Below are 13,767 nucleotides of genomic sequence, written 5' to 3'. Positions count from 1 at the left end.
AATTAGTACAAAATACATATTTAATCTATTTTCACTTGAAGAAATTAATTGCAGTTATTTTCAATTCCTTCTGCTGACTGTTCTGTGGTTAAGCTGCACAGTAAAAGAGAGAAGTATTGTAGAAAGCAAATAGTAAATGAGGAAATAAGATCAATGCAAGAGACAAGATATAGACATTGAGAAAGAGATTAACAGCTTGTCTGTCTGCCTTGTACACGAAAATCATATGCAGGGACTTCAAAACACAAATCATTTATACACTGATCCCTTATGTATCCTCACCTGAAACACATGTCGTGCATATCATTAAAGTCAAAGAACTGTCAACTGCCAATTGGTACAAACACTTTTGCATGTTTTTTTTTGCAATGTAATGCATAATGGTTGTATTTAATTAATTAAAGCTGTGGATAGCTTTATATTTCAGTAACTTTCTATGTAATACTTTGTTTTTATTGCAGTTTATTACCTATTATTAGTAACTAACATATTATTAATTTTTGTTGTTGTTTATTACAGTTTGAGTAATGGCAAAAATACTCACAGACACAACATCTAGAACATCTACAGTTTTAATGACTAAATGATTCTTTGCATGGTTAAATGGCTTTTTATGCTGATGGAAAACTTCACTTCTGAGTTTTAATATACTCTAATAACTTTGACAAATTTCAGTCTTCATGCTGAAAGATGATATTTAATTTAAGCAAACCTCAGGATTTGCAGGAGTGCCTAGATACTATTGGTTCTAGTTCATTAAAGTAAGACTCCTCTTGGTTTTAAGATTGTTTTTAGTGCCCTCCTCCCTGTTACCCAGTGTTGTTACATAAAACTCCACCTCTTGAAACCTCACATCCTATAAAATAGGGTTGAGAGCAGTGAGCTTTTTGCAGGCGGAATCTGGAATATCCAGCTACAGCCAACTGAGCAGCTCACACCCTCATCTCTGAGTCAAAACAGCTCCAGAAGTTCTGCTTTACCAGCAAAAGACAGGCAAGTTATTACAGTTCGAGTCTCTTAAAAGTCGCATCTGAATCTTTCTTAGACGTGTTTAATTCAGTTTTTTGATGTTCATTTATTTTACACTACAGAAGTTGAACTACTGCAGTCGTAGCGTTATAAAACACGTTTTATACCGTTACCGCTTTAGTGCGTGAAAAGTAGCCTAATCGTGAACGAATATGAAAGATGCTTTTAAAAATGTAATCAGAGTAGGAAGTGGGCAACGGTTGACTTCAGCTGAAGCTCTGTGGGGACTGACGATAATGTTGTTGAAGTGAAAAGACAATGACAGAGAATTTGCTCGAAAGTGGTCTCTGTTCTACTTTACTGTTAACACCTACTCACATAGAAACCAGGCAAATGAGGAATGTACGTTACACGACTCTGACTGAGAATAACTTTCGTACGGTTTTGCTCACATTTTTTTTGGGTTCTAACCAGCGTGTGTTTGGGGAGGATGTGAAAGTCATACACCAACTATTTAATACATCCACTGTTTAAAACTTGTCGTTTTTTCCCCCACAATGCTGCACACATTGTATTCATGTTGGAACAATTACAATATAAAGTAAACAAAAAAAAAAAGAAAAGGAAATGACGAAATAATTACAGTAAAATAAATACAGACCATTAAGAGGGAAGAGTGAGTTTTACTGCTAGGAGTACAGCAGATATATGTGATTAGAAGAGAAATACTTTTTGTGGACCAGGATTTGCAGCCTGTGATGCTTCATAAATTCAGGTGGAGTCTCAAATAACTTCTCACTTCCTATGTAGTGCACTATATGTAGGTCATGAGTATTTCTACAGCCAAATATTGTATTGTGTGAATGTGAAGCCATTTCAATTCAGTTAAGAATGGCAAGAGTGCCGGTCTAAAATTTTAAATTTTACATTGCACATATTTTACTTCAATGTTTATTTTTATAATTTTACTGCATGTTTTATTTATGTGTGGGTGTGAAGAACCTGTTAAGGGTTTAAAATTCATAACTCAATCTTAAGGTCCTTTGCCATTTAATTCTATTAGCAAAAATGTTTCTGTATTGAACCAAATATAGTTCCTCTATGGAATCGCTCAAAGACAATTTTTAAGCACCTTTGTTTTTAAGAGTGTTTGCAAAATATATCAACTAAAGCTGAATTATCATTATTTAACTGAATCAAATGAAACTGAATGAATGATGTGCAAGGACCGACTCTTTCCCACACCAGCATGAGATTTTTTCCTGTCTGTTCATCATTTGAGCTTTCATCTATGAGCCACACCTACAAGCCATGCCTTGTTTCCATGCCGCTGAGCTGTTTTGGATAGTCCAGGCTATTTTAGATAGTCATTCTCCCTTGGGTTAACTGCAGTAAATATCTTCTTTTTTGTGATATTTCTCTTCAGTATGCATTGCTGTACACTCTGTTCCTTTTTCCATTTCAGTTTTTTGGGCTTATTCATTTCTTTCAATACTTTAACAACTACACAATCACTGATGAAACATTCTCTGAGCATATACACAGCTATTGCTTTCTAAGGAAAACAGAGTATTTAATTAACTCTATTTATCCGTGCAAGTGAACACATGTTTTTCTCACTCTTGTCTCTCCAGTGAGGTATGAAATGACCCTTGGGGACACATGCTAAAGCACATCTCACACAGAACTGAATATGTCTGAATAATCATGTTCTACATGCATGCAGCATTGTTGTTTTCCATTCAACAGCAACATGTTTGGCTTTACAGAATCATGGTGTTCCATAAGGAGTTCCAGACTGCAGGGAAAGAGCCTGGTCTGCAGGTGTGGAGGGTGGAGAAGATGGACCTGAACCCTGTCCCCAAGCAGTTGCATGGAAACTTCTACACTGGAGACGCTTATGTCCTGCTGTACACCACGCCTGCCCCGTCCCATGCCATCCACATCTGGCTGGGTCAGTTCTTTTCTCAATACACACACAGATTTTTTCATATTTTGATCTAATTTTAAAATGACAGTTTTCCGTTGTATTGTGCTCAGATTTCATACAGAATGGAAATGCTACAAAATGACTTATTTATATTGTATTGAAAAGAAGACTATGTTTGAAAATAGGTCTAAAATTCAGTATAATTTTTAAGTCCAAAAATTTTCTTTCAGGAAATGAGTGTTCTCAGGATGAGAGTGGAGCTGCGGCTATCTTTGCCACTCAGCTGGATGACTTCCTGGGTGGCGGGCCAGTCCAGTTCCGTGAAGTGCAAAATAATGAGTCCCTGACGTTTCTTGGCTACTTTAAATCCGGCATTAAGTATAAGGTACTTGGGCTTTTTTTTATTTCATTAACCAAATCCAATAAAACACCTGCTGAAATATATAAATTGGGTTACCAATGCTTAACTAACGCCATTATGTTGGTCTTAATAGAATACAAAAACCTTGTGTGGTATCACAAAGCTATGAAAATCTAATGATATTTAAATAATTCTGAGATAAACAAAAAACACAAAAAATTAAAAACACTACTCCAGTTTACATACCTTTATTGCATATACAACATTCTTCCAACTGGTCCAGATAGCAGTTAAATTAAATTAGCTTCAAGGCATCATAAAATATCTGCATATTGCCGTGATATAATGATAAGTTCATCATTATTGTCTGTAACCGCTTATCCAGTTTAGAGATGCGGTGGGTCCAGAGCATAAGGCAGGAACACACCCTGGAGGGGGCGCCAGTCCTTCACAGGGCAACACACACACACACACACACACACTCACACACACACAAACTCACACCTATGGACACATTTTGAGTTGCTAATCCACCTACCAACGTGTGTATTGGAAAGAAACCAGAGTACCCAGAGGAAACCCAAGCAGACACAGGGAAAACACATCAAACTCCTCACAGACAGACACCCAGAGCAGGGAAAGTAATCAAATTAAGAATATTGAACTTTTGAATGGTTTATCACATGAATTAACCAAGATCCTTAACAAAAAAGTTAATTATTAATGCATGATTGTAGGCTAAGCACTTATTTTTCAGTCTAAATGTGTTTAGTAAAGCAGATTTCAGTGCTTTTTGTTTTATATGGTTTTTGTGTTGAGATGGAAATAGTGTTTTCAGACTGTTACCATCTGATTTACAGTCCAAAAATCATGGCTCTGCTATGGCTAAAAAAGATTGGCGTGGCATAAGAGTAAATCTGCACTTCTATGTAAGCCTTTGTGGCCATGTCAACCATTTTCATGGTGATTTTCTGACTGTGAGCCATTGGATGGGTCACATCTGCTTTCGGTTTCTGTGAGCTAATTGGGCGAACAAAAGTGGAGGGGAGGGCTTCTGGTTTGGAAGACAGACACGCACACAGACACACACATATACACGCACACACACACTTGAAGGAAGCCCTTTGGAAAATATGTGTGGAGGTTCATGTTTCGCACATGTCCCGATGCTGATGGCATTTGTTTTGTCTACTAGACAGCCAATGGTTTTGTCTGTGTAGTTCACAAAAATCCAGAGCATGGAAAAAGCATAAAACAAAACAATACAAAAACATAATAAAATCCCCAAAAATATGTTTCAATGGAATAATTGTGTCATTATATCTTAGCCTTATTTGACCCTGGGGATTTTTTTTTCCATATGTTTAATGTTAGTCTCTGAATGAAATAAAGTTAACTAATAATCCAGTAAGTGTATCATTTTATAAGGATGGATAGTTCTGTGTTTTATTGACTGTGTTGCACTGCATGCATTACCACTCACTGAAGTCTTTTCTTCCTCTCACAGCAAGGTGGAGTGGCATCTGGTTTTCAACATGTGGTGACCAATGACATGAACGTAAAGCGTTTACTCCATGTTAAGGGTCGTAGGGTGATCCGGGCCATAGAGGTGCCCCTATCCTGGGGCAGCTTCAACCGTGGAGACTGCTTCATTATCGACTTGGGCAAGGTCAGGAACAATGCAGGAACATGGCTGAGGAAAATCAGAGAGCACTGCTGTGTTTATGACTGAAGTCCTTAGTAGATCATAGAAACTGATGCACAACTATATGAGGAGCATTATATTATCAGCAGATGTTTAGTTTAGAAATAAACTAAACTTACATTGTTCAGGTATTTATATTTGGCTAGATATTTCTATTTGGCATAAGGAATTTTAAATGGCAATGCTTCCATATTTTGGTATTATTAATTTGACGGAATAGGTACCACTATAAAAACAAATGTTTAATTAGTAAACATCAATAGATAATGCACATAACAAATACTGCATGTATAATAAACAATATATTGGTGAATCTCGAGTAGAAAACTTGCAATAAGTTAAGGCATATAAAACGTTAATACAAGTTTGTCTCTAATATTATCTTTGTATTATATTCCAAAAATATGATATACAATTACCATTATAATGATATGATTGTAAACAATATTAAATACTATGTGTTAAGCAATTTAATATAAAAATATTAGAATTGGTGTTTATGTTGTAATTATAATAAATGCATTTCATTTTTAAAATGGCATTTTTAAAACAGCTACCAAAATGCAATGACTTTAGTCGATGTAATTTCACAGTGTAATGTGTAAGTCCAACAGAACAGCAAAAAGAAAAAAATTCTTCTATTTTTGTCAGGATGTCTACCAGTGGTGTGGCAGTGAGTGTAACCGTTTTGAGCGTCTGAAGGCGTCTCAGGTGGCAATTGACATCCGTGATAATGAACGGAATGGACGGGCCAAGGTGCATATGGTGGATGATGGCTCTGAGCCATCAGCTGTCACTGAGGTGAGGCTTTATTAAAGAAGGCCTCAGAAGTATAAAAACATAACAGCTGTTCAGAAATGTGTTTGTTAAAACACAAAGCTCTCGGCCATTTTCTTCAATGATTCTTTTTCACATTATGGCCATTATACTGACACTTTAGGGTCCTGGAGGTGTCAGAGATTCTGTTCTAACAATGTGGGGAATTCATTCATGAAGAAGAATTCATGAAATTAATTCCCCATGTTGTTAGGACAGAATCTCGGACACCTCCAGGCCTGTGCCAGTATAAAGGCCATAATGTGTCAGTATATACTGGTATATTCAGGGACTACAATTAGATTTTTTTATAAACATTGTTTACAAAATTTTTAAAATATATATTTATATATATTTTAAAATACATATTTGTTAAAAAAATGATTGGTCTTTTAAGAATTAATTTTGGAAATATGTTGCGAAATTCACAAAGGTCAAATGAATTTATATGATAAATAAAATGATCTTCCAGGCTCTCCTTTAAGAGTAGTTGTAATATATTGCTTGGGTGGATGTTTACTCTTAGAAATACCTTGTGAAATTATGACAGGAAATGTTTTTTTTTTTAATGTGTTGCTTATTTATAGGCACTTGGCCCAAGACCTAACATTCCACCAGGAAGTCCTGATGATGAGGCTGTGGACAGAGCAAATAAGAAGGGTGCACTTTACATGGTAATCAAGCTGCTTATGATTATGAGAAAGAAAGAGAGCAAGAGAAAGATGCTATATAATGCAACTGTAAATCAATAAAAATAAATAAATATATTTTACATATTGGTTAATAGTCATTTGATCTGTAGAAATCTATTATGCTTTTTGTGGTAAACTTGTCTTAGAATTACACAATTGTAAATGTATATGTGAATTAAAATTATGCACATTTAATTACATTCTGCACCTCTGACATGTTTGGGATTTTTTTTTCACAAACATGTAAATGTATAACTGATGTAGATAGAAATATTCATATTTTCCTTGAAATAAATGCTAAATTCTTAGGACTGAGGAAAGTTAAGGTGACTAGCAATTAAGTATTGTGTGTGTGGTAGGTTTCTGATGCTGCAGGCTCCATGAAGGCATCAGTGGTGGCTCAGAGCAGCCCTTTCAAACAGGAGATGCTGTCCCCCAGTGAGTGCTACATCCTGGACAATGGCAGTGATAGCAAAATCTTCGTGTGGAAAGGTAACCATTACAATCCGCTTTTGTTTTTGCTATTACTTGCATGCATGCAGATTTTATTCAGCTTGGTCCAGAAAAGATAGAAAACCTAATATACAAGGTTTACCCATCATCCAGTTATTCTGGTGGAAGTTTCCAGTGCAAAACAATTTGCAAGTTTACTCCAAATTATTTCTTTGTTCAAGATAGTCAGGACTAGAACAGGTCTACATTAGACACCTCTCTGACTCCACTTGAACTTTGGCTGCTATCATTTGCTAGAAGGTCTGCTTCTGACCTACTAATGTTTGTTTGTCCATCAGGTCCATCAGCCAATGCAGCAGAACGCAAGGCAGCCATGAAAGCAGCAGAGCAGTTTATCAAAGATAAGAATTATCCTAAGACCACACAGGTAATGATATACTTAACTTTCCCTGGTTTTAAAACCTGTATTCAGCCTTTTCATGTTAAATAAAATAATAATAGCTCTAAATTATGAGCTCTAAAGTAAGACGCTTAATCTACACAACAAAAAAAAATTAAGTTCAGATAGAACTGAGTAAATATTGCATGACTTTTCTTACCATGTTTTAGGAGAAGTAAAAGTATCATCCTCTTAAAAGATTAAAAACTACAAAATCACGAAACACATTACTAACCAACTTGGGAAAAGAAGTCATCAAGCTGTTCTATTTGACTACTTTATGATTAGATCCAGGTGATGCCTGCTGGAGGTGAGACCACCCTGTTTAAGCAGTTTTTCAGTAACTGGAAGGATAAGGAGCAGACTACAGGCCCTGGGAAAGCTTACACAATTGGCCGGATCGCTCATGTGGAGCAGATCCCCTTCAACGCCTCCAGCCTCCACTCCAACAAAGCCATGGCTGCACAGCATGGCATGGTGGATAATGGATCAGGGAAAGTTCAGGTGAGATTATTTGCAACTTAAAAATATGGCTACGTCTAACCCCAATTCTGATTGATCAGAAAATACATCTGGTGTTCCTTGAATGTTTTACTGAGACAATGAGGATAATGCATCTTTATAATCAGACATTTTCCATACACTGTGTGGAGCTGTTAAATAACTTAAGTAAAGTAATATGGTTAATGTTCTTTTTGATACTTTATGACATTCTGTTATCTATAACAATGGTATTAGCAGCATTTAAAGGTTTTCAGGTCAGATCAAGTATCATCAATTATAAATAACAATTATAAATAATGGTTACTTAATTGCTTAATTTTAAGAATGAATCATTTCTATGTTATTGATTTAATATGTACAGGTAGTGTCGCAGTCACACAGCTCCAGAAACCTGGAGGTTGCGGGTTTAAGTCCTGCTCAAAATTGTCTGTAGGTGTGAGTCAATATGTGAGTGTGTGTCACTTTGTGAAGGACTGGCGCCCCCTCTAGGGTGTGCTCCTGAACCTTGCATCCAGTGATTCCAGGTAGGCTTCGGACCCACCCTGAACTGGTTACAGGCGATGAATGAATGAATGAATTATAAGGTGGACGTCTAAAACCAAGTTTAGTGAGCCATCAAAATAAAGAGTTTAAAATTTAGGAATTTTTAATCTTGGTTTACCTGCACAGGTCTGGCGTGTGGAGGGTGGGGATAAGGTTCCTGTGGACCCCTCTACTTATGGACAATTCTATGGAGGGGACTGTTACTTGATCCTCTACAGCTACCCACACGGGGGGAGAGAGCAGCATATCATCTACACTTGGTGAGAAATGTCAAACATAAACCACAACAGAAGATTTTCCAACTACTTTTAAAATTGTTGACTGATTGATTATTTGGTGTTGTTTGATGGTTGTAGGCAAGGCCTGAAGTGCACCCAGGATGAGCTGGCTGCCTCAGCCTTTTTAACAGTTAAATTGGATGATTCCATGGGAGGAGCTCCTGTTCAGGTTAGTCTTGGGTTTTATATGTTGTATAAAACACTAATGATAGAATGTGTGTTTTTCATTTTCATGTATTATGTAAAGCAGTGTACTTTAAGCAGTTCAAAACAGTTTTCTTAAGCCACTGTTCTTCCATATTTTTTTTTCCCAGCTCAATATTAATGTGACTTGGCTGATAAATAAAGTTGGACAGATAATAGAAAACAAAAAATGAAATGCTTTTCTTTTAAAAATAAGGAAAAAATAATAGATAGGTAAATCTAAATACCATTCTAAACATACTTTTGGAGTATTACATTTTTACAGATGTGCCATTGTTTCACAGGTTCGTGTCACTCAAGGCCAGGAACCACCACACTTGATGAGCCTTTTCAAGGGAAAGCCAATGATCATCTTCTTGGGTGGGACTTCACGGAAAGGAGGGCAGAGCAGGACGGGCAGCACGCGTCTCTTCCATATTCGTCAGAGCTCAACCCGTGCAACACGTGCCGTGGAGGTTATTCTTGCACACAACATGCCATATTTACCATTCTCTATATCATACTCAGTGTATTTACTTAGATATTGTTAAATTAAGAATGTGTGGGGCTGCTTATTTCTGAATACATTGATTTATCGCTGGCTTGATGCCCACGATCAGCAGGAAACTTGGAGGCAGTGGAAGCCCCCAACTGCTGCACACCATCCCAACTGTGTGTGTTCACTGCCCTTTTGCACTATGTTTGTGTGTGTGTGCACATGTGTATGTATTTACTGATATGGATGGGTTAAATTGTGAAGACACATTTAATCATGTGTTGTACAAAGACAAAAAACTACAAATAATTGCATGCTTGCATTGCATTTGCAAATGGGAAACTAGTACAAAATCCAAAGAAATAAGCCCTGAAGGGTCTTTTATAATTATAGACAACTACTATTTCTCATTCAAGTATAAAAATTACTGTGAATATATATAAAACAAATATTTTAACTGTTCACACAAATAAATCCTCAAAATTGAATTTAGTGATTAACTGTGGTACTGTCAGAGCTCTACTATCTCAGTTTAAATGTTACCTTCATCTTCTTTCCCCTCAGGTGGAGCCCACTGCTGTGAATCTGAACACAAATGACGTATTTGTGTTGAAGAGCCCTGATGCCATGTTTCTGTGGAGAGGCGTTGGGGCGACAGATGAGGAGCAGGCTGCTGCCAAATACATCTGCAGCTTCCTGGGAGGCAGTGTCACTGAAGTGGCCGAGGGGAAGGAGCCAGGTGGGTGACTGCCCATGACAAGTATCAACACTAGCTTGGGTGTAGTCATAACTGATAACACATAACAGTCTTAACTGAATTAGGCAATTCTACCATAGTGGTCACCAAATATAGTCCTGGAGATCTACCTTCTTCTGGAATCTAAAATGTCTGCCACACCAGCTCCAGCTAATTACCTATTTAAAAAAATTATTTGATTGGTTGGATCAGGGCCATTAGGATTAGGGTTAAGGTTAGGCGAGTGTTCAGCATATTAGACGTAGGGTTGATGTTAATCTGAATTGGGAACTCTTGCTTTAAAGATTCAGTAGATTTGGCTGACAACTACTATATCATTTTACCACATTAACAAGCTCTTCTAACGCAACAACCTGCTATAACATTATTATTGTTGTTGTAATCCTTTTCTTTGCTCCTTTTTCAGCTGGCTTCTGGTCTGCTCTGGGAGGAAAGAAAGCGTACCAGACATCCAGCAGTCTGCAAATGACTGTTAAACCTCCTCGCCTATTTGGCTGCTCAAACAAAACTGGACGTCTTGTAGTAAGTGCACATAGCAGGCTTGTTTTCCCAGTATGCTTCCTTGGATTTGTCCTGAACTTACAAGTGCAATGAACAAGAAAAATGAAGCATATATAACCACTAAATATCATTGTGGATACGATGGTATTTTTCCTGCATTTAATGTAGGACTGCATTTGTTAAAGCACATACCTTTTATTGCTAGATAAATAATGTTTGTCTCAGATGGCACGTTAAAACAGCTTTGACAGACTATTGCATTTTGCTGTATATAATATTAACAAAGTCAATATTATATAAAGTGCTAAGAAATTTTCCTAAGTGTTACTCTGCCTCTCTACCCAGGCAGAGGAAGTGCCTGGAGAATTCACTCAGGCTGATTTAGCCACTGATGATGTCATGCTTCTGGATACCTGGAATCAGGTAAATCAACACATTCCATCTACTCACCAACCTCTACCACACAGCTTTGTAGATAAAAGAACACAACCCCACCCCTTCTACACACATCCTGTTTTTACTCTAAAGCTTCCTGTGTAAAAGTGTGCCAGTACATTATTGTGATTTTATCTCTGCAGATTTTCCTCTGGGTTGGTAGTGAGGCCAATGAAGTGGAGAAGAGTGGATCTGCTAACATAGGTACTGCACTAGAAGGCTCCTGATTGAAAAATGCAACTTCTCAAATATAAGATAAGATACAGTAGCCCTTTATTGATCCTGAAGGAAGTTGTAATGTCACAGTGCTGTACATAGTGCACAAGAGAAGATAGAGAAATAACAATAAATAGAGCAAAAAATTAAAGTAAAAAATAGGTGTGCAACCTCAGTGCTTTGAACCTTAATATAATAAAAGTAAGGAGGGTCTATATACACATGAGTTCTGTACATGATACATACAAGAACAGCCTTAGCAGGTGTTGCACTAAGAAACATTAGTGAAAAATTTGAGAATACAAGTGAACAATATTTTTGCATAAAAGCCTATTTATATGACATGAACAAGAACAGTAAATATTCAGTAAATATATTCTTAGTACTAAGAGCCACAGAGACAATTGTGGTCAGTCTATAGAGAGAGCAGAATAAAGTAGTAGGTCAGATAAAAATAACAGCCACAATGAGTTCACCATAATAGTATAAATGACAGTATGGTGTAGTTCGGCACAGCTCATACAGAAAAAGATCAGTCATGTCCCTGCAGCAAGAAGCCTCAATGTATTAATAATGCTGGGGGAACAAACTACCACACAGCTGTATCAGTCTTCCACTGAATGTGCCTCTCACTTTGTCCACTTTGCAAGGGACCTTATTTATTTATTTATTTATTGCCCCGAAGCTGCTAGGCCAACTAACCTATTTAATTACATGCCAGCTGCATGTATAAATCATCACAACTTGTCTCAAACATCACTGACTTAATAAGAAATCAAAAATTATTCCTCATCAGTTTTCCTACCAAGAGTGGCACGGTGGTGCAGCAGGTAGTGTCGCAGTCACACAGCTAAAGGGACCTGGAGGTTGTGGGTTCAAGTCACGCTCCGGGTGACATTCTGTGAAGAGTTTGGTGTGTTCTCCCTGTGTCTGCGTGGGTTTCCTCCCACGGTCCAAAAACATACATTGGTATGTGAATTGGCGACTCAAAAGAGAATAAATAAAATAATAAAAGAGAATGTAATGAAAAACTGGTTCTATTAAGTGTATTTACCTTAAGATCAAGCAAATATGCTGGCAGACGTGGAGCATATTTGTGGAGGAGTTGGGGGAGTTTTTCATTTTGTAATCTATTGCTTAATTTAACTTGTGCTACACATTTAAAATATATATAGGTGGATAATTAATACAAAAATGGGTTAAATTCTGAATACCATATTTCTGTATTATCTCTTTAGCCAAAGATTATGTGGACTCTGACCCTGCTGGTCGCCGTGGCACCCCGATCACCATCATCAAGCAGGGCCTTGAACCACCCACTTTCACCGGCTGGTTCCAGGCATGGGATCCCAAGATGTGGGACACAGATCCTCTGGAACGTATTCGCGCTCGTTTCTAAACAGCCCCCCCCTTCCCATAACTCCACCTCTTGCATGGCTTCCAGTGCTCCTTTCTGCCATAGGCTAAGTCTGGTACTGCCTGAGGGGTCTATAGATGGACAGTATATAAAACACTGTGCATTAGTCAATGTTTGCACTGTGTTTCAATACTGATAACATTGGAAAAGAAATGTATCACTTTGCTTTAATTTTTATTACACTAGCTTTTATATACATTTACATTTTATATACAGTTATATATAAATCTTCAAGCTGAATTTTTCCAAGAAAACAAACACAGGAACGTCAGGGATATCCTCCCTCATCTGACCTATGAATGTGAGGTTCATAATGATGGCCGGTTGAGTGCCCAAATCCAAAATTTTTAAATTTGTTTCAATGTTTTTGTATGCAACAAAGCCAGTATCAGTGTACTTTTCCCAGAATACTAATGAAATTCAACTGACCATGCCCTTTGAACATGTTACACATACATTTCAAATAAATGAAGTATTAGAGATGTGCTGGTTCATGATAAAACATGCATTTTTGAAACAATGCCTTGTGTTGTCATTTTTTTTACCACATGGAATCAGTAAAGTAAATTCTATTAGGTATGAGTGAAATGATTCTAATATGGTCTTGTGTCCTTAGTTAGGTAGTTCATATATTGTTTTATATAATGTGTTAATTTCATGTCCAGTCAAAGTTGCTTTGCATAAAATATTGAACAAAAAAAAACTAAAATCCACAAACACCAGAACATAAAGTTCACCAATTTATTGAAGTATACAGAGAAACTATGACTCCTAACAACCATACAAGAACAAGCAGACAACCATAAATGGCACAGAAAATATATAAATCTTTTTTTAAAGGTAAGAGAAATTCAAGCTGCACTCTTGTTTAAATCTGAAAAATAAAACCTTGCATGTTTCTATCAGTGGTTTTACTGTGAGAAGCAATTTTACCACTATGCCACTATGGCAAATTTACCACACTAAAAGAATGTGTAGCATTAAAAAGAAGAATAAAAAAAACAATACTGAGAAAAGAAAGACAGCAATTCACTTACTGAGCTGTGGTAGTGGAAGATTAAAGCTAATGAAC

General features: G+C 36.9%; 1 protein-coding gene across 1 annotated transcript; it reads left to right on the top strand.

The window, feature by feature from the left end:
• Window positions 1-871: 871 nt before the first annotated feature.
• Window positions 872-13,209, top strand: scinla (scinderin like a). Its single transcript, XM_066664405.1, has 17 exons — window positions 872-993; window positions 2,739-2,923; window positions 3,130-3,284; window positions 4,768-4,929; window positions 5,617-5,766; window positions 6,369-6,455; window positions 6,833-6,965; window positions 7,265-7,353; window positions 7,654-7,869; window positions 8,539-8,672; window positions 8,769-8,859; window positions 9,179-9,349; window positions 9,934-10,108; window positions 10,533-10,648; window positions 10,973-11,050; window positions 11,206-11,266; window positions 12,517-13,209. The coding sequence occupies exons 2-17, from the start codon at window positions 2,743-2,745 to the stop codon at window positions 12,675-12,677; spliced, it is 2,160 nt and encodes a 719-aa protein (XP_066520502.1). The 5' UTR covers window positions 872-993; window positions 2,739-2,742; the 3' UTR covers window positions 12,678-13,209.
• Window positions 13,210-13,767: the final 558 nt, after the last annotated feature.

This window comes from Hoplias malabaricus, chromosome 3, assembly GCF_029633855.1.
Source record: "Hoplias malabaricus isolate fHopMal1 chromosome 3, fHopMal1.hap1, whole genome shotgun sequence".
NCBI lineage: Eukaryota > Metazoa > Chordata > Actinopteri > Characiformes > Erythrinidae > Hoplias > Hoplias malabaricus.
This window is presented reverse-complemented; position numbering and strand designations above follow the sequence as displayed.

Bases quoted from the DNA above. Each gene is read 5' to 3' on its own strand.
- scinla (XM_066664405.1), top strand. From the start codon at position 2,743: ATGGTGTTCCATAAGGAGTTCCAGACTGCAGGGAAAGAGCCTGGTCTG. The intron at 5,767-6,368 runs GTGAGGCTTTAT...GCTTATTTATAG, and splicing joins AGCCATCAGCTGTCACTGAG to GCACTTGGCCCAAGACCTAA. The intron at 10,649-10,972 runs GTAAGTGCACAT...CTCTCTACCCAG, and splicing joins ACAAAACTGGACGTCTTGTA to GCAGAGGAAGTGCCTGGAGA.